The sequence below is a fragment of the Pediculus humanus genome, genomic scaffold, assembly GCF_000006295.1.
Source record: "Pediculus humanus corporis 1103172108215 genomic scaffold, whole genome shotgun sequence".
Taxonomy (NCBI): domain Eukaryota; kingdom Metazoa; phylum Arthropoda; class Insecta; order Psocodea; family Pediculidae; genus Pediculus; species Pediculus humanus.
The window spans coordinates 207,268-228,412 of NW_002987785.1; the positions used below are offsets into that span (position 1 = coordinate 207,268).

Sequence of the window (21,145 nt, forward strand, 5' to 3'; positions counted from 1 at the left end):
ATTTTAGAATCCGCAAAAACTCAATGATCGTCTGCTAAGTAAACATTTATAACACGATGAATCAAAATGGCGTCGTAACGTTGTATTTACATTTATATTTTTTTAAACGTTCGATAAATATTTTAACATAAATATAATGAAAAAGTCAATTTTTTTACATCATGAAATAATATTTAAAATATCATAATTAAAATTTTAAAAAAAAAGGAAAAATGGTCGAAACGGTTAATTCGTTAGAAGATCTATGCCGTCTATGTGCTGGAAAAATAGATGTTCTCATGGGAATCAATATATTCGATTCGGATCATAGGCAAATATTTAAAAAAATAACCGTGTGCCTTCCAATACAGGTATATATAAATTTAGGTATTTATTGTGACACACTCGATAACTTGTATGTAAACAAAATTTAAAAAATTTTAGATTTCAATTGATGACAGTTTTCCCAAAATGGTTTGCGTTGAATGTGCCTGCAAACTTGATCTACTATTTGATTTTAGAGAGAGAAGCATATTAACAGCACATCTTTTTACCAATATGATAACTGTTAATAATGATAACATAATCGAACAGACAATTTCATTACAAGAAGAAGAAGAACAACAACAACAACCTGTTGTCATGGAATCTAATTATAATCAAGATAATGATGATGATTTTAAAATTGTGAGTAGTTGTTTATTCGAAAGTTTATGAAAAGGAAAGTCGATAAACGATAATGATGATTTTTTTTTATTATCCAGCATTCTCCAAAGTTCAAAAACGATTTGTTATCATCACAAGTTTGTTCAACTGAATGTGAAAATAATGTACATGAGAGTAACATAGTTTTGGAATCGTCGACAGATCTTGTACCTGAAATGAAATCAAATTCAGATTTGATATTAAGTGACAGTAAGATGAATGATGATGATGATGTCGGTGATGTGGATGGTAAAAAGGATGTTGTTAGCGATCCTCCTAATGTGGAAACTGTCAAAAATCCTCAGACTGTTTCATCGAAAAAAAATGTCAGATTAAAAACGGGTGGAAAAAAAAACGAAAGTAAAGTTTGTATGGAATGTGGTAGACAATATCAGACGAATTATAAATTACAAGAACACATGAGAAAACACACTGGTGAAAAACCTTATTCATGTTCTTATCAGGATTGCAAAAAGGCATTCAGGTTGGTAAACTCGATAAAAAAAAAAAAATTTAACAACGCTTTGTGTTTAGTACGAATTGTAATTTGTTTTAGATCGAAAATCGGTTTGGCACAACATGAAGCAAATCATTCGGGTCAATATGAATTTTCATGCGGTACATGCGGTAAAGGATTTCAGTGTAAATCGTATTTGGTAGTTCATCAAAGAGTTCACAGTGATTTAAAACCCTACGTTTGCAAACAGTGTTCTCAAAGGTTTAAAACGAAACAGAGTTTGTTGGATCACATGAACAGGCATTTAGGAGTTAAACCTTTTCTATGCGATATATGCGGAAGAGGTTTTTTAACGAAAGGATTATGTAAATCTCATCAGAAGGTTCATTCCGGAACGGATAATAGGCAGTATCCATGTAACGTTTGTAGAAAATTATTTGTTAGCAAATCATATTTAAATACTCATTTTAGAATACACACGGGAGAGAAACCTTTCATGTGTGAGGTAATCATTATTATTATTATTATTATTTTTGTTTTTCCCGCGTTGAAAAAATGTAAATTGAATTGAATACGTTATTTCGTCAGGTGTGTGGAAAAGGTTTTTTAACAAGAGTCGATCTTAGAATACATTCGACGATGCACACGGGAGAGAAAAGTTTCGTTTGCGAAATGTGTGGTAAAGCATTTGCGAGGAGAGATGCGTTGAGATGTCATAGACGGTGCGTAATTTTCCTAACCGAAAAAAAAAAAAAAAGTCGTTGGTCTTATTAAAAGTATATTTATGTTTTCGTAAAAAGATCTCACACGGGAGAAAGGCCGTACAAATGCGAATTTTGCGGTCAAAGTTTCACGCAGTTTAGTCCTATGGCCATACACAAAAGACTACACACGGGAGAACGTCCGTACGAGTGTGACGTATGTAGGAAAACGTTCGTTTCGAAATCCACAATGATTTCCCATAAGAAAAAACATCATTCGACGACAAATAACGAGGGTATTTATTATATCACCCCTCTCTCTCTCTCTCTCTCTCTCTCTTTCTCTCTCATTTTTTTAAATGAAATTTTCCAGAATCTCAATTTCAATTGGTAACCGTCGAAGTACAACGGGATGATGGAAATTTAGCCCCAGAAGAAGGACACCAACAACAGCAGCAGCAGCAACTTGTCGTCATTGACGAATCCTCGCCATTATATTTAACGATAAGCAAAAGACATTCTGGTACGGAATCGTCGTCGTCGTCGTCGAAAATAAATTCATTAAACTCTTTGAAAAATGAAAATTCTACCGTATCAGTTGAGTGAAATTTCTTTTTTTTTTTTTTAATGATAAACAACGTTTTCGCAGTTTTATTTAGAGCAAATTATCGATTTATCGATCGATTGATCGATTGCGGGGTGGGAGTCGGAGGAAAATCGAATTCGAGAACACTCGTTTAAAATTTCCTTTTTTTTTTTTTTTATCGGTTGTAACGTTTTTTTTTTTTTTTTCTCCGTTTTCGAATCGTTTGATAAACACATTTGTTTAATTATCAAAATTCGTTTAAAAAAAAAAAAAAAAAAAAAAAAGGAAATTTTTTTTTTTTTTTTACCAAAAGCACGAATAATTAATTAATTAATTATTTTTGTGGCAACAAATGGGAAAACTTGAAAAGGGAGGGGAAGGGGAGGGAGGAGGGGGGGAGGGGAAAATTACTTTGAGTCGTTTCAGTCTACCTATCGAGTGAGTGAGAAAGAGTTAACGTGATTTAAACAAGGTTCTTTTGATTTGTTTTTAGTGCGGTGGTAAATTTGAAAGGAAAAAAAAAAAAAACGGCGGATTTTGTTTATTTACTCTATTTTAATTCTATTTATTTATTTATTTATTCGAGAGATTGAATTTATTCTCCTCGTTGTCGTCGTCGTCGTCGCCGACATTTTTTTTTTTTTTTTTTTTTGATAATTTTTATATTAATTAAAACAAAATAATGATAAGGAGGATGGAGGAGGTCCTTTTGTAATCGTCATCAATTAAATTTTCTCGCTCGTTTCGATTATTATTATTATTAATTATTAATTATTGTTATTGTTATTGTTATTATTAATTATTATTATTATTTTTTATTTATTACGGTTATTATTATTATTGTAGCGACGGTCACAAATATCTAAAGAAAAAAAGAATGACAAATCCACTAATTTGTGGGAAAATAAAAAAATTGAAAACGATGACGTCACTTAGTCATTATCATCATTATTATTATTATTTTCTATTTTTTTGTGTAAATAATAATAATAATAATAATAATCTTGAAAATTAAAAAAAAAAAAAAAAATTTGAACGTACGTATAACGAACGTATGGATAGGTTAAAAAAAATTATTTTTATTTTTATTTTTTATTTTTAAATTTTCGCGCCATTTTTTATTAATATTTTTTTTAAAATTTTTCCCGCCATTTTTTTTCAAATTAAAAAAAAAAAAAAAATTTAGATTCGACGACGACTTCTTATACGCTGTTATCAAATCGTTTAAACGGCAAACAAACAAAACAACAAATTTTTTGATTAGGAAAAAAAAAAAAAAAAAAACTTATTATTATTATCATCATCATCATTATTATTATCATTATTATTATTATTATTATTATTATTATTATTATTATTATTGATATTATTATTATTATTTTCTTATAAACGTTTTCATTATCGTAAATTGACAAATGGATTTGTTATCATTTGTGTTTTTACGACCTTTACTCATTTCGTTATAATTTATATATATATAAATATTTAATTATTATTATTATTATTATTATTATTATTATTATTATTATTATTATTATTATTATTTATTTCTTTTTTTTTCGGTCGAATGTGTTACAATTTGTGAAGTCGCGTTTATTATATGATGTCTCGTTAATTAAACAAATTTTTTTAAAATTTTTTTTTTTCTTTTTCTCTCTCTCTCTATCTATCTATCTCTCTCTCTCTCTTGCGCGTGATAGTGCACTTGGAATAATAATAATAATAATTATTATTAATAAAATGCTCAAAGTTGGATTTATCGGAGCTGGTAAAATAGCTCAGGCTCTTGCAAAAGGATTCATATCAGCAGGTGAGTTGATATTAATTGATTTTTGTGGGGGAGGTGGGGGGGGAAAGTTTTCTCATAATCGAAACATGAAGTTTTCAGGTTTGACAAAAGGTGAAAATATAATAGCAAGCAGCGCACCGCAGGATAAACCATGCATAGAAGCATTTCAAGCAATGGGTGCGAGTGCATATTTCGACAATAAGATAGTCGTTGAAAAATCAGACGTTGTACTCGTGGCCGTTAAACCACACATAGTACCCACAGCCCTCTCGGAAGTCAAATCCGTCGTCACTCCGAAACATTTGATTTTATCCGTTGCCATGGGTGTCACGCTCGAAGATTTAGAAAAGGTATAAAAATTAACGGAAAATTATTTAATATAGAATCCGACCTGATCAAATTAATTTCAACCTTAGAATTTACCACCCAAAACAAGAGTCGTGAGAGTCATGCCAAACACTCCTGCCATGGTACAAAAAGGTGCATCCGTATACGTTCCAGGTACGTCGGCAACAAAAGAAGATGGCCTAATGACAAAAAAACTCATGGAAGCCGTTGGTACTTGCGAAGAAGCCATTGAAAGTTATTTAGATCCCGTAACTGCATTGAGTGGTTCAGGACCTGCTTACGTAATTATCACCAATAATAATAATAATAATAATAAATTAACGGAATTTTCTCATAAATTAAATTTTTTAAAAATCAGGTATACATAATGATAGAAGCATTAGCTGATGGAGGAGTTAAAATGGGACTACCGAGAGATTTAGCATATAAATTAGCAGCCCAAACCGTTGTCGGTGCTGGAGAAATGGTTTTAACTACGAAAATTCATCCTGGACAATTAAAAGATGAAGTGACGTCACCCGCAGGTAAATAAAACCACACCGCCTTCTCGAACGAAAGAACCTTTTACCACGTTTTTATTGTTTTTACATCATCCTTTCAGGTTCCACGGCGACCGGATTACATTTCTTAGAGAAAAATAATTTCAGAGCAGCATTGATAGGAGCCATTGAAGCAGCTACACTAAGATGTAGAGAACAATCTAGAAAAAATCAATAGTTTAAGGAAAAGGAAAAAAAGGTTTTCATCACTCATTATATTAAAAACAATTATATTTACATATAAATAATAATAATAATAATAATAATAATAAGTAAAAGTGTTACAACCTGTTATAATGTTGAACTGTTCCAGGATTAGAAAAAAATTTAATTAAGAACAATAATGGTATTGTTACGAATATCATACCAACACCTAAAATGGGTCTGTACCAAACCCAAGAGAGTGCTGTGAAAAGTAATGACAGGCACATTGAAACAGTCATTTTCATGGATGAATGAGTCAGAGGAAGGATTTCTTGTAAAAATTCAGAATAAGTTAATATTATTTGAAGAAAAGTTCCCAAACTCATGCAGGAGAGATACAATAGAAACCATCCGGCAACTCTAAACATCCAAGTTTGAAATTTATTATGAGAATGAGCAATGGCAAACATTTCTTCCAGGCTATACGAACCGATTTTTAAAAATAATATTTCTTTATTGTCGTAGATGTAGGGTAAGAGCGTGAGAGTGTCATCGAGTCGCGCGACGATGGTGACGATTTGATCGTGGTGACCAGCATAGAAAAATTGTATTCTAACATCACCTATCTGAGGTTCCCATATGTTGTCGCAATGATAATACATTCCCGAATGTAATTTTATATCTTTTCTCTCTGGTCTCTCGTCGCTCGTTATCGCCACGAAATCTTTAAATTTTTTCTTCAATTCCAAACCCAAATTGTATTTACCTATTTTAACATTGTCATTGATTTGTGTCAAACGTTTGATTGGAAATTCTTTTGGATTTCTATGACTTGACGAATAGTGAAATCTAGATGAATCGATTAAATAATTTTGCCATTCTTTATAATAATTATAGGAAGAACTGATTGTATTACCATCTCCATCTATTGTGTCATGTTCGCTTTCGACCCACTGATACATTTGTACTTGTCTCAATAATTTAACAGCCATTACTGATATACCATAATCGACTTCTGTCAATGGTTCATGAATCGACATGAATCCAGTGATGTAAATGAGTTTTCCAATGTGCGATTTATCAATGTCTGATTCTGGTGAGACTGTCACAACTGATGAAATTGTATTTTCTAATACTTTACTTATTTTAACTGCTTTTGCTTCATTTCCTATGATCAACACCAATGAACTTATCAAACCTATTAAACCTATGGCTGTCGAAAGCCATTTTGTTTTTATGTGTTGAATCAAACTAGAACGAGCGTAGGGAAGATTCGTACGAGGGCGATCACTGTCGTTAATTAGTGGATTCGATTGATTTCTATTCATCTCTCTGAAATAACGTGTATTACATTAGTTAAAAACAATTTTAAAGATTTGAAATAACGTAGTTTGAGAAAAATATATATAATTAATAATAACTGACATTTTAAAACACAAAAAAAGAAAAATTTTTTTTTCTTGTAAATTGAAGTTTACCTTGTCATATATCTAATATTTTATCACAGTTATGGTTAGTTTTTAATACATTTCAATGTCAATAATTTAAAAATGACATGATTGATACGAAAATAAATAAAATCAAGTAAAACCGTCCATTAAAAAAAAAAAAAAATTAATTTTTACGTTGGACTAAAACATTGTATATAAGAAAAAATATAAAACCCAGCAGCATTAAATAACCTATATTAAAGTTGTCGGGCAGAATTTTTGCAATTTGGCGACAAAATTTTCGACCAATCAGAATCGAGTATTAATTCGGAAAGTTATTCGTAACGGTTTTTTTAAAATGAATAATGCTAGTATTACATTTAATAATTATTATTCGTTGTTTAAATTTGATTTAAGGTAAGTTTTAGATTAATAATATTAAAAAAAAGTAAGATTTGATCGTTATTAATTGTAATTTAATTAATTATTCACTTTATTGTAAAAGGAAACTTGTACTAACAAGTTTTTAATAAACGGTTTAAATAATTTTTAAATGAGAAATTTTAAAACGATTGAATTTGTCTAAAAAGTGTAGTAAAAGCTACGGAATCATTTTGTTTTAATTTAAGATGAGTTCTTTTAAATATGATAAATAGTAAAATAATTATAAATTGATTCTACAAAAAAAAAAAATACAAAATGGTTTTTCTTCTTTATTCTAAGCTTTAAATTGTGTTTCCCCCCCTCACTGAACGAAAGCAAAAAAGGGGGAAAAAAAAAATTAATTTTTTGCTTTTAAAAAAAAAAGAAGCAAGTATTTATTTATTTTTTTTCTCGAATTCTTAAATTCTTGTAACGTTTTCTAATTTTTTCTGCTATATTATTATTGATTTAATTATATATATATATATATATAATACTTTGATAAATAATGACCACGCGATGGGATTTACTTCCAGATCTCATACTTTCCCAAATTTTTAATTATTTAAACCGTCACGATAGAATTTCAGCAGGAAGGGTAATAACATACATATAAAAAAAAAAAAAAAAATTTATAATTATTTTATAATGTTTGTATTGTTTTGTGTTACATGTTCCCAAACACACACACACACACAATCATGTTTTACATGAATAGTTATGATGTTTGTTATTAATATCTAACAATGTACTAATTGTTTAAATATAGATACTAATGTGGATAATTGATTCAGGTTTGTACATCATGGAATCGAGCATTGAATTGTCCTAGCATATGGCATAATGTGAACGTTAATTTAGAAAAAGACATTGCACTACATAATACATCATTAGCTAAAGAAACCACAATCAAATATGGCCATCACATGAAAAGGTAAGAGATTGTGAGAGAGTGGTATAAGGCACATAATAAATGTCTTTTTTTGTTTTAGGTTAATACTCACGTGGTCGCAAAGAGATCCATTAACAAGACAAACTGGTTTGAAATGTCACATAGAAGCCGGTACAGAATTTTTAACACTTTTACTATCACTTAACATACAAATAAAAGAATTATGTTTGGTTGATTGGTTTAGAAGTTATAAATATAAAGGGAATAGAATAAGATTAATACTTGCTTTAACTGATTTTATAAGGTAAACAACAACAGCAACAAAAACAACAATAATAACAATAACAACAAGAACAATAACAACAGCAGCAACAACAATAACTACTACAACAACAACTGCAACAATAACAACAATAACAACATTAACAACAATAACAGCAACAACAACAATAACAACAACAACAACAACAACAACAGCAACAACAACAATAACAACAACAACAACAACAGCAACAACAGTAACAACATTAACAACAACAACAACAACAACAGCAACAACATTAACAACAACAACAACATTAACAACAACAACCACATTAACAACAACAACAGCAACAACAGTAACAACATTAACAACAACAACAACATTAACAACAACAACAGCAACAACAATAACAACATTAACAACAACAACAACATTAACAACAACAACAACAGCAACAACAGTAACAACAACAACAACAATAACAACATTAACAACAACAACACCTTGTAACATTTAATAGTATGCAAATGATGTATAATTTGTATTGTTTGTTTGTTTGTTTGTTAAAAACAGGTCACAAAACAAACTACAAAGGTTGAGTTTACAAAAAGCATCATTTAGAGTAAATGAAGTTGTTAGAATATTATGCGCCGTTGCTCATTCAAAAAGTAATCAATTACAAAAACTTAATTTGAGATCAAGTTTTAACGAATGCGAAGCCATATTGATAACACCAAGATATTTGGTAATTTTTCCTTTCACGTCGGATCCAAAAAAAAAAAAAAAAAAAGGAAATTTTACGTTTGTTGTTTGTTTCTATTTACAGGAAGCACTATCACGTTTATCTAATTTAACAGAACTGCAATTAGATTATCCGGCACTTTCCGACGGTGTACTTTTCATACTTGCGGAAAATGCAAAAGGAAAATTAGAAAATTTAACGGTCGAAGCAAGTGGTAGCGATTTTACACTTCCACCCCTATCCGATAACGCATGGAAAAAATTATCAAAAGATTGTCCTAAGATAAAAGTTTCATTTATAATAAGTTAAAATCCAAAATTATTTATGTCTTTCTATTAATTGTAAAACCAAACGATGATAATGATGATGATGATTTTATTGTTTTTTTTCAGTGTACATAGCACATTACGAAGATGCATGCGTTTTTCTATTACCCAGTATTCCCTTATATAGTTTTACATTTGCCACCGGATGTACTTGGGATCAAAGCAGGAGTAGAGATTTTCGTGGGATTTTAACAATATTACTTTCATATTATTCAAACACTATTGGTATTATCATTATTATTATTATCATCATCATCATGCATTCTATCCACCAATGTGGGGATTTAATTTTTGATTTTTCGTTTCTAGAAAAAATTCATTTGAATATAAAAAACAATCGTGAATTATTAGATGATTTACTTATCGAATTAATAGAAAAATGTCAAAATTTATCATTTATACAATTTAATGGAGTTATTAGAAATATAAATACGATAAAAAAAATATGCGAAATTCAAAACAATACACAAAATCGTAAGTTAATAGCTTCATCTCTTTCTACCTCTTAAACAAAATGGCGGAGGTTTAATTTTAATTTTTTTAATTTGCAGAATTTAAAACATTTCACGTGAGGCCAAAGTTTCTCAACGAATATAATTATTATCAGGCAAATATAATATCTAGTTTTTATACGGAAAAGTTATCGAAAGTAAATGTCGATTTTAGAATTGAAGATCCAACCGTCGATTCTAATTTTTATTAATTATTATTATTATTATTATTATTATCTATCTATTTTTGTACAAATTTTTTTTTTTAATTTTCTTTTATTGCCGACGACGATGATGATGATGTTCTTCTTTTCAAAGGGGGGGGTGGGGGGAGGGTAGGGAAAGGGGAAAAATTAAATAATAATTAAAAAAAAAAAATAAAATAAAAATAGTGGTAAATAAATAAATAAATAAAATGTGTGGTCATTAAATAAATAAATAAATAAATAAAATTTTATGATAAAACGTTTTATTATAATTATAATTATTACTATTATTATTATTAAATTTAAGATTAAGAAAAAATAAAAATAAAAATTAGAGGATTAAAAGGAAGAAGGAGGGAGGAAAGGAAAAGTCACACGACGTGAGAATCGACATCGCTAATCCATTTCCGGTTTTCTAAATTCGGGGTATGGGGGGAGAGGGGACAAGGGGGGGGGAACTTGAAGAAAATAATTTTTGAAAAATGATGATGATGATGATAATAATAAATTGCCAAGATAATCATAATTGTGAGTGTGTGTGTGTGTGTGTGAGTTTGTCAATGGTTGTTATGTAAAATAATGATTAAATTTTTTTAAATTAAAAAAGATAAAAAAGTACAACGTTTGTATACATATAAATAATAATAATAATAATATGTGATTGATTTGTGTATGCGTGTGAATATTGTACATAAATTATTATTATTATTATTACGTAATAATAAGAATGGCGTATATATATATATATATATATATATATATATATATATATATATATATATATATATATATTTGTATATGTTTAATGAATGACGTTTACGCAACTTTTCGTTTTTTTTTTTTCCGTTATAAAAAAATAAATAAATAAATATATATTTTTTTTCTTAATACATAATTTTAACGAATCATTTAATTAATATTATTATTTCCATTTTATTTCCATCCTATCATAACCTATGACGTCGAAAAAAATGTTTAAAATTTTTTTAATTATCTTAATTAAAATTTACATTAGAAATAGTTAAAAAATTTACTCTGATTTATCCGTAAAACATAATACCCAAGGAGGTATAGAAAAAAATAAAATTCAAACAATGGATTCCCGCTTAAAATAAAATGTGTGTCAGGTAAAATATACAAGGTCGACCTTGAATGCAAAAACGTGACCATGAAAAATTTCACAAAATCGAAATGTAAAACTAATGGCCTTGAATTCAAGGTCGACCTTGGTTGAAAAATCATGACCATGAAAATTTTTACAAAATTGAATTTTAAAACCAATGGCCTTGGATTCAAGGTCGACCTACTTTTGAATAAATCGTAAACGTTGGATTTTCGCGCTCAATGTCATTTTTAACATCGAAAATTTTTTTCCGATGTATCCGTAAAACATAATATCCAAGGAGGTTTAAATTTAAAGTCAGGGATTTTTTTAAACATTTTTTTTTTAATTTAATTTTATCCAATTATTTATTTATATGATTAATTTGAAGGGTTGTCAATTTAAATTTTTAATTTTTTCTTTTTCTTACGATGATGGGTTTTTTTATCGAAGAAAATTTTTTTACTCTATGATTTTGGAATAATTAAAATTCATGGAAAAAATATAAAAGGATATACATATATACATATGTACATATATGATATACATATATGTATATACGACAAAGCCGACGAATATAATTTTTATTTTTTTTATTTTTTGCAAAAATTTTTATTTTACACAGATTTTTTTTTTTTTTTTTTTATACATCAATGAATGAATGAATGAATGAATGATTCTTTCGATGATGAATATTTTTTAACTTGGTGGCGGAGGTGGCGGAGCAGTTATTAAAGTGTGTAAACAAGCTGCTTGACTGTTGGCTAACATGTTTCCAGGTTGAGGCGGAGGTTGAACTGGTTGAGGATTGTACGCTTGCTGCCACGGAGGATACATCTGCAAGAAAAAATAAAAATCTTATTTTTTTGAAAAATGAAACGTGAGAAACCGCAGGATCCGAATCGAGACGTTACCTGGACTTGTGGCGGAGGTACTGGAGGCGGTTGTTGCCACGGCGGTAAAGGTGGTGCTCCGGTCGGCGGAGGATTTGGAATAGAACCGCCCGGAGGCGGAGGTTGTTGCTGTAGAGCGGGATTAGAGATCCAAGGAACTAACGGTGGTGGAGGTGGAGGAGGTTGAGTGACGGGAGCGTTCGGAGGCCACATCGGTGGAGGAGCCATGCTTGCCATTCCTGTGAAAATACCAACAACAAAAAAACTTAAATGAAAATTTTCTTTTCCATCATCAAATCTCTTCATGCTGAGAAGATATACGAACCCGGAGGTGGTGCGGCCATGTTCGTTTGACCAGGATGAGCTCCGGCGGCGCTAGCCCACGGCGGCGGCGGAGGCATGGCATTTTGTATGAGCGAAGGCGGTGCTGGTATTGAATTTTCGGGTGCCATCAAAGCTTTGATCGGTCCTTGTTGACGGTCGAACAACGTATTCGCAGCAGCAGCAGCAGCACTACCACCGCCGCCGCCACCACCACCACCACCACCGCTACCCCTGTTAAAACGATTGTCCGTTCTAGAAAAATTTCTCGTTCTCATTTATTATTTAAACAAAAAAAAAAAAAAAAAAAAAATTGATTTTCCGCCATGGAAAAACAAAACTTAACTCACCTATTGTTATTATTATTATTATTTTTATTATTGTCTCCATCTCTACCTTGCGGTGGAACTTCACCCAATTCGGCCATGAGAGACATGTACTAGACAAACAAACAAAAAAAAATCAAGGATATTATTAACAACAAGATAAGCAACAGCCACAACAACAACAACAACAAACAAAAATTTTCCATTCTTACTTCTTGATCGATTTTCCTACTTTCCGTTCCTGTCGTTTGAGCAACTCCACCCGGTCTCTTATTCCTACAATCTCTTGCTATGTGTCCGGAACCGCCGCAAGTCGAACAAACGATCGATTTCGTTACGTTCGGTTTATCGGGACACTGAAAACCAAATCAAACCCAGCCGTCATATTTTGACTCGGAAAAGGAAAAAGGAAAATTTGTACAGACGAGACAACCCTTACCATCCATTGCTTGTGATCCGTCGCACCGCAATTACTACACCTGGGTCCATCGACTTCTCTCAGAGTTCCATTGAGCAGTGCCAATTCTCTCAATTGATTTCTCCTAAGATCGTTTTGTCCCTCGGGAACTTCGACTCCCTGCCTGATGACTTCTTTTATTTTTTCAACGGCTTTTTTCACGGCTTCGGGATTGTTGGCCGTGACGTAAGCGTGAAGGGGTTCGTCTTCTCCCGGAAGGGGTTGACCGTCTTTCCTACCGACTTTACCCTCTTTCACGGAACCTTTTCCTCTTATTATTATTTTAGCACCCGTGTCTTTTTCCATGGCTACGAAAAAAAAAAAAATTTTCATTTATTCATTTCCGCTACGTGTTTTCCTCAACGTCAAAATGGAAATTCTTTCTTTCTTTCTTTTTCGACTCACTTTTTAACGTGTTTCCCCTCGGTCCAATGAGCAAACCTACGAAATTTATATCCGGATGATCTTCTTGGGGTATCATGACTTTATCGCTCACTCTCACCAAAGGCGGTCTGAAAGGAAAAGGGAAAATTTTATTTTAACGTTTCCGAATTTTCCGGATTCATTTCCGGTACTATTTAACTCACTTGTAATCCGCCGGCGGTTTGAAATCAGGATTTATCGATTGCATCCTTATTATCAATGAATGTCTTTCTTCTTCCAGTGCTTTCCTCGTCCTGTATTCTCTCGTGTTCAATCTTTTACCATCGTGACTGTATATCGGTTCAGGGGACGGAGACCTAAAAAAGGAAACAAAACGGGAAAAAAAAAAAAAAAAAAAAAAAAACAAACGCCACGTTTTACCATACTTAACACTAATAATAATAATAATAATAATAATAATAATAATAATAATAATTGATAATAATAATTGATAATAATAATAATAATAATAATAATAATAATAATAATAAACGCGTGATAATAATGATAATAAAAAAATTGTAAAAATTTATAAAGAAAAAAAAATTGGTAAGAAAAAAAAACTATAAAAATTATTAATCAATCAATCAATCAATCAATCAATAATAGTGCCCTTTACAAAAAAATAAAAATTTAATAATAATAAATAAATAAATAAATAATGCATTCCATTAATAAGTTTTTTTTTTAAAAATAATTAATTTTTAAGGCAAGTTGCTGTTGTTGTTGATTATTAACATTATTATTATTATTATTATTACTATCATCATTATTATTATTATTATTATTATTATTATTATTATTATTACTATTATTATAATGATTAATATTATTATTATTTATTAACTAATTAATTAATTAATTTGACGCATGTATCCTGCAAGAAATAATTTTTTTTTTGGCTGTTTCACGGTGGAAAATAAATTTTTAATAAAACAATAAAATGTTAAGATGATGAAATAATAATAATAATAATAATAATAATAATAATAATAATAATAATAATAATAATAATAATAATAATAATAATAATTATCTTCCCACTGGAAAAATGAAACTGGTGATGAAATTTTTTTGAAGGGGAAAAAAAGATTTACCCTGCCCCCTACCCCCTCCCTAATTTCCCGGTCTGTCTCTCTCTTTTTCTTTTAAACTTCGATCCATATCGAATCGTTCTGGAAAAATCTAAAAGTCCGAGGGAGGGAAAAAAGAAAACAAAATTGCAATTGTTTTGATCGCAATCGAAACTCCCCGCCACCACCTCCTCCTTCCCTCCCCAACCCACCCCATCCCTTCCGAAAAAATTGCAATTGTTGTAATTAATTAATAAAAAAATTATTGATTTTTCATTTATGAAAAACGTTTCATCACGACCTGCAACAGGAAATCAAACATGATGCGTGTGTGCGTGTGCGGGTGTTTCTCCCCCCTACCAGAGGGGTAAATGAGGAGAAAAAAAAACTGGAAAACTGGAAGGGCCCAAAGCTAAGGTGGCAAAAGGCCACGCAAAATAAATTTATTTCATATGAGAAACCTGCAAAAATTTAATCATCATCACCATCATCATAATTAATATTAATATTATTATTATTATTATTGCTAAGTATGCTATAAACGTAAAGAAGAAATAATTTAAGAGGGGTTGGGGGAGGGAGGGAAACAAAATTAATGTAAGCATGTAAGTCAAAAAAAAAAAAGAAAAAACTGTAAAACTAAATTTCAACATCACATTAAAATAAATAAATAAATAAATAATAATAATAATAATTAATAATTAGTAATTATTATGGGGGGAGAATACAAACGTCACGTTGAAAACTAATTATGCTAATAATAATAATAATAATAATAATAATAATAATAATGATAATTAAAAAAAAACGCACTAATAAATGATTATTAATAAGGTTGCAAAAAAAAAAAAATTATTTATATACTAAAAATTAAATGTTCGTCCAATTAAAACCTATCCAAAACAAAAAATAATAATAATAATAATAATAATAATAATGAACCTGAAAACACACACATGGCAGTGTTGCCAAAATGAAAAAAAAATATATAAATAAATAAATAAATAAATTATAAAAATTTTTTTGGTATCCATTGACTTTTTCCTAAAATTTTGAATTGATTAGTAATAATCATTAGTAAAAAAACAAACAAACAAACAAACAAACGCGAATGTTTGTTGTTGTTTTTATATTATTATTATTATTATTATTATTTAATAAAATTTTTTTTCGTCGTTACTTTTTAATTTTCTCTGGAAAAAAAACCAAAAAAAAAAAAAAAAAAAACAAAAATTCAATCGATTTTTGTTTGTGTTTAAACGAATACAATGTTATTATTATTATTATTATTATTATTATTACTTAATTCAGACCCCTGCCCGCCCCCTCCCCCTTTCGACCCCACTAAATAAATAAAATACATGATTAAAGGGTGCTTTTAATTTTGAAAATAAATAAATAGTCATTGTCGGTCGAATAATTACGTCATTAGGGTCAATCAAGTCTTGTTCAGTCTCTCTCTCTCTCTCTCTCTCTCTCTTTTGTTTCCTTATATTACAAAAAGTTTAATAAAAATGTCACTTGAAAAAAAAAAAAAAAAAAAAAAAATGGAGAGTGATAATTAATTTTAAACAGCAAAAAAAATTCGTAAAAAAAAGCAATAAGTGCACATCTGTCTAAAAAATTAAAAAAAAAAAATATGTACATTTTGCTAAATTATATATATACATAAATATTTTTCTCTCGTTATTCAAATTTACATTAATTATTATTATTATTATTATTATTATTATTATCATTAATAAATTAAGTACATGACTTTAACCCCGTGATTCTAATACTACAGGGTTATAAGTTTATATAAATTAAATTTGTTTTGTTATCATCTCTCTCTCTCTCTCTCTCACTTTCTCGAAATGATGGTTTTTCTTTTTTTTTTTTTGTATCTACTCTAAAATTCCTTTATTAAAAATGAATGAATGATATTAAATTTTGTATACTCTTATTATCATTATCATTGTCATCAAACCAATAATTATATTAAACTCCGGATGATGATGGAAACTCATGATAATCCACATTTTCACATCGAAGAAATGCTTCTCTCATATATATATATATATTTTCTCTATAATTTATTATTATTATTATTCAAATATTTTTTTTTTTTTTTTTTTTAATATTTGTGTGTGTGTGTGCTAAGATGAAGAATGAATGAAGAATTTTAAAAAAACTTTTAAAAACACATTGGTCCAACCTGTCTTCTGGATTAGGAGGTATTCCAAGGTCTCCACTCCTTAATTTCCTGCTCACTTCTTCAATCTGCAGTTGTACTGAAAAAAAATGGGTTAGACATGGGCAGAAAACCCAAAATTAGATTTTTGAAAAACAAAAACTTTACAGATAAATAATTATTTCAATTATTTCATTAATAAATTCGAGGAGAGGAAAGAAAAAAAAAAAAAAAACCTCCAAGGAGTTGAAAAAGGTTATCGTCAGTAGGATTTCTTCTAAAAATTATATATATATGTGTGTGTGTGAATATATATATATATATATTTTATTCTGGAGGTTTACTTGCTAAAATCGAGTAAGTTAAAAAAAAAAATAAATAAAAATAAATTTGTTTTTAATAAATCCTAGAATCGTATATATAAAATGTCGTGGTAGTATTTATGTTTAATCGAACCTATGCATTATCGATTATCATCCTTCTGTTATAAAAAATTAACCCATTAATAGCGAGAAAAAATTATTTTTATCATTATTATAATTAAAAAAAAAAAAAAAAAATAATAAAAATATTAAAACTTATAAAATAGAAGAATCGTATTTTTTTTTTTTTTTTAATCAACTGTAAAAGATAGAATCTCGGTAAATTTAGTTTTAATTTATTTATAATATGGCTAATAATTATTATTATTATATCCTTAATAATAAATAGTTATTGATTATTATTGAATATACTTACAAAGATAACCTTCCTCTTGTTCTTTGGTTAAATTTGTGGGCAAGACAGTAGGCATTCCTGGTATGAATGTCTTGTCAGCATCAGGAGCTCCCCATCTGGATTTTCTTCTTTTCCCACCATGTTTTTCATCCCGGTCTTTTACATGCAATAAAACAAAGTTGAGAGTTTAAAATTTTAAAATTTATGATAAGAATCATTTAATACTAAATACTTTATTATCGATGATTGTCATAACATTTAATAATTTTTTAAAACAATGGATTGCATAAGTTAGTGTCTAATTAAGACCTTGCAAATGTGAATGATTAATGTGGTGATTTTCGACATAACTTTAATACATTCGATCGCGATAAATAAAAAATATACACGTTTTCCGATTAATGGTAATTTTTTTCAACAGGAAAACATACTAGAAAATATCAATATTAAGTAAATAATGCAGTAATTATGAAAATAAAAATCAATAATATATATACATAGCCGTGAACGGCGGTAGCGTGTTATTCTTCCTTACCCTGATTTTCCCTTTTGAGTTTTTCTTGAACTTTATTTATTTCTTGTTGTAGTCGACCAGCTTGTAAATAGCTGGGATTCAAAAGACTCATTTCAACAAATAATATACACTAAATATATATCTAACGCTAAGCAACAAAGAAATTGTAATGGCGGAAACCTATAAAAAAAAATAATCTACAAAACTCGGTTGTAACAGCGCTGCCAAGCGGCAGTTTAGAGAACTACTTGTCGCTACATTAAAAACGGTTTTTAACTTTGTGCGACAATTCGATTAAAAAATGAAAAGATTTATTTTGTGAAAGTTTTATTAAATAATTTCTTATTGGAAATGATTTTTATTTAAAAAGAAAATAATGAAAAGAAAATTAATTAAAAATCGTGTACAACTTCATATATATATATATATATATATTTGGGTGAGACGTTAATAATAGTGAAATTCATTGAACGCAAGTCAATAACACTCAACAAGTAGTTAGTTAAAAAAAATTTTTGAATTCAGTCTTGTTCGCGAACTTGGTGAAAGCGGTCAAAATGAAAAAATAATTTCCCGCGTAATAAAAAGGTAATAACTTTCATTCGTTCGTTAGTTTTATTCTTTTTTCTTTTAATTACGAAACGTTTCCGTTAAATTAATTAATTGTGAATATCATTCGGATATATTTTTAATAACGAATAGATATTATCAAAAAAAAAATGTCCACAATTATATATATATATAGCGTAACGAAAAATAAATCAAATTATTATCAATATTATCATGACAATTTATTAAAACGGTTATTATTATGGTCGACAGATTATTATTATCATCATTATTGTAAAATGTAATTCAATTTTAACCGAATTAACCCCATAATTCAATGTAATAGTGAATTTAATTTAACCTTAGTCGTTTATCACGTTTAAAAAAAAATTTTTTTCGTGCGCGTCACTTTGCTACGAGTCGTGACACTCACACCGCGTTCGAAACGTTCCAGAATCAAATTCAAATTTTTAACGGTTTTTTCTCATACTTACTCACCTTCATCGATTTTTTCTTCGTTATTAATATGAAATTTTTTTACAAGTGTTTTACAAATATTTATAACGTTTTATTCAGTGATTTAATTTAATAATCGCGAATGATAAAAAATATATTTTATTTCAAAATGACAGGCGTAAATATAATAATAATTAAGAGGCAAAAAAAAAAATTTCCGTTTTCCATAAAATTTTTATGAAAAATTACTTACGTACTCAGTTTGAAAAATAATTATTAATTAAGAAAAATGTCGTTAATGAACGGTCGAACATAATTACATTGTAAAGGTGTTAAATTAAATCCTTTATAAATACCATGGAAATTAATAACGAAATCCATTATTATTATTATCAATTTAATCCTTGTGCGTTCGTTGTGGTTTTAAAAAAAAAATAATAATAATTTTTTAGTGAAAAGTGATTAACGTGTCGTTTTCAATAATGTTATGTTTTTTGTGTCGTCTCTGGAGAAAATAAAAAAAAAAAAAAGGGAGAGAAAGGAATGGAAATTAATGGAAAAAAATGAGACTCGATTTATTATATAATTGCACTTTGCAATTATTAGAATATGATGAATTTATGAATGTTTCAGCTGATTTTAATAAAACATCGGTTAGTAGTGTGTATTTATTATCATTATTATTATTATTTAAATTTTATTTTAAAGCTTTAAGAGGACAAAATGAAATGTGGGGTGAGGGGGAGGGGAGGGAAGGGGAGGGGAAAACAGGGGGAAAACTTTGATTATTAATATAGTTTAATATGTATAATTATAGGTTTACGAATTTTTACAAGATGTATTAGATGGTAAAAATCAATATTTAACACCGGAAATGAAAAAAAAAGCAACGGATTTTGTTACGAATTGCGTTTTACCACCCAAACCATTTGATTTAATATGGTGGCAAAAATTAATATGGACAAGTGTATTTGCTGTTATGTTACTTGTTGCAACCGGAGGAAACATAATTGTCATGTGGATCGTTTTGGGTAAGTTTACATGCACATTTTTCTCTTAAAATAATAATAATAATAATGTTTCTTGTGTTTTTTTTAAACGTGGGCGATTAATAATAATGTTCTTTTTTCTCTTATTTACATACATTACAACATTAATATCGTTTTAGTTTGTCTTGTTGTTGTTGTCGTCATGTTGTTTCATCTTAGTTCTTTTAACTTTTTAAAATATTTTATTTTATTTTATTTTTCTCTCACACTTTATTTATTTTTATTTTGTTTTGTTTTTTATCGATAACTTATCGTATATCAATTTTCCGTTTATGTTTTTGTTTTTTTTTTTATTTTCTTCAAATTTTTATTTTTTTATTTTTTTTTGAAAATCTTTATAGGATAGTTTATATCGTGTAACTATTTCTCGCTCTATTTATTGCTTAATATAATTCTTTTCCTTCGAAAAATCAAATATTTTCTTTATTATTATTATTATTTTTGTTTAAATGTCCTTAAATGTATACATCGTAAAAAACAAGAGAGAGAGAGGAGGAGGGAGAGAAAGAGGGAGAATCCTTATTAAAAACATTTTCTTTTTTTGTTTGATCGTTTTTTTCCTTTTTCCAATGACGTGTTTTCCCTTTTTTTTATTTTATTTTATTTATATTTTTCTTTTGTTTTAATAAAAAAAAACCGCAAAGTTTTATTTTTTGTATTGTTTACCAAACAATATTAAAAAAAATAAATAAAAATAAAACTTATTTATTTATTTATTTCACGACAAAATTGACTTTAATAAGTAAATATATACATATTGGATTTGATTTATTTAAATGTTATCAATATTAAAAGTTAATGCAAAAAATTATTATTATTATTGTTACTATTACTATTATTATTATTATTATTATCATTATTATTATTATTATTATTATTATTACGTTTATTATTATTATTTTTCGTTAAAAATGCAAAAGGTTTTTTTCTTTTTTTAAATTTAAACCATAAATTTACTTTACGTGATATTAAAAATATGAAAATTTGTTTTTTTTTTTTTAAAGTTCACATTTATTATTATTATTAGTATTATTATTATTATTATTAGTATTAGTATTATTATTATTAT

The 21,145-nt window shown here is 28.3% G+C and overlaps 6 protein-coding genes across 6 annotated transcripts; 4 read left to right on the top strand and 2 right to left on the bottom strand.

The window, feature by feature from the left end:
* Positions 1-212: 212 nt before the first annotated feature.
* Positions 213-2,448, top strand: Phum_PHUM446370 (zinc finger protein, putative; the record flags this gene model as incomplete). The annotated part of the gene is made up of 7 exons (XM_002429618.1): positions 213-350; positions 424-666; positions 744-1,168; positions 1,241-1,646; positions 1,730-1,863; positions 1,942-2,138; positions 2,216-2,448. The coding sequence occupies 7 exons, from the start codon at positions 213-215 to the stop codon at positions 2,446-2,448; spliced, it is 1,776 nt and encodes a 591-aa protein (XP_002429663.1).
* Positions 2,449-4,168: 1,720 nt separating this feature from the next.
* On the top strand, positions 4,169-5,282 carry Phum_PHUM446380 (Pyrroline-5-carboxylate reductase, putative; the record flags this gene model as incomplete). Its single annotated transcript, XM_002429619.1, has 5 exons — positions 4,169-4,238; positions 4,317-4,567; positions 4,634-4,846; positions 4,924-5,089; positions 5,167-5,282. The coding sequence occupies 5 exons, from the start codon at positions 4,169-4,171 to the stop codon at positions 5,280-5,282; spliced, it is 816 nt and encodes a 271-aa protein (XP_002429664.1).
* Positions 5,283-5,385: 103 nt separating this feature from the next.
* On the bottom strand, positions 5,386-6,734 carry Phum_PHUM446390 (uncharacterized protein; the record flags this gene model as incomplete). Its single annotated transcript, XM_002429620.1, has 2 exons — positions 5,386-6,580; positions 6,727-6,734. The coding sequence occupies 2 exons, from the start codon at positions 6,732-6,734 to the stop codon at positions 5,386-5,388; spliced, it is 1,203 nt and encodes a 400-aa protein (XP_002429665.1).
* An 875-nt stretch (positions 6,735-7,609) lies between these two features.
* Phum_PHUM446400 (F-box only protein, putative) lies at positions 7,610-9,835 on the top strand (the record flags this gene model as incomplete). The annotated part of the gene is made up of 7 exons (XM_002429621.1): positions 7,610-7,699; positions 7,896-8,035; positions 8,094-8,297; positions 8,832-9,003; positions 9,085-9,304; positions 9,393-9,506; positions 9,636-9,835. The coding sequence occupies 7 exons, from the start codon at positions 7,610-7,612 to the stop codon at positions 9,833-9,835; spliced, it is 1,140 nt and encodes a 379-aa protein (XP_002429666.1).
* A 2,850-nt stretch (positions 9,836-12,685) lies between these two features.
* Phum_PHUM446410 (Splicing factor, putative) lies at positions 12,686-17,584 on the bottom strand (the record flags this gene model as incomplete). Its single annotated transcript, XM_002429622.1, has 7 exons — positions 12,686-12,778; positions 12,878-13,021; positions 13,105-13,430; positions 13,528-13,634; positions 13,710-13,862; positions 16,816-16,891; positions 17,530-17,584. The coding sequence occupies 7 exons, from the start codon at positions 17,582-17,584 to the stop codon at positions 12,686-12,688; spliced, it is 954 nt and encodes a 317-aa protein (XP_002429667.1).
* Positions 17,585-19,647: 2,063 nt separating this feature from the next.
* Phum_PHUM446420 (class A rhodopsin-like G-protein coupled receptor GPRtak2, putative) lies at positions 19,648-20,087 on the top strand (the record flags this gene model as incomplete). Its single annotated transcript, XM_002429623.1, has 2 exons — positions 19,648-19,680; positions 19,845-20,087. The coding sequence occupies 2 exons, from the start codon at positions 19,648-19,650 to the stop codon at positions 20,085-20,087; spliced, it is 276 nt and encodes a 91-aa protein (XP_002429668.1).
* Between the last annotated feature and the right edge of the window lie 1,058 nt (positions 20,088-21,145).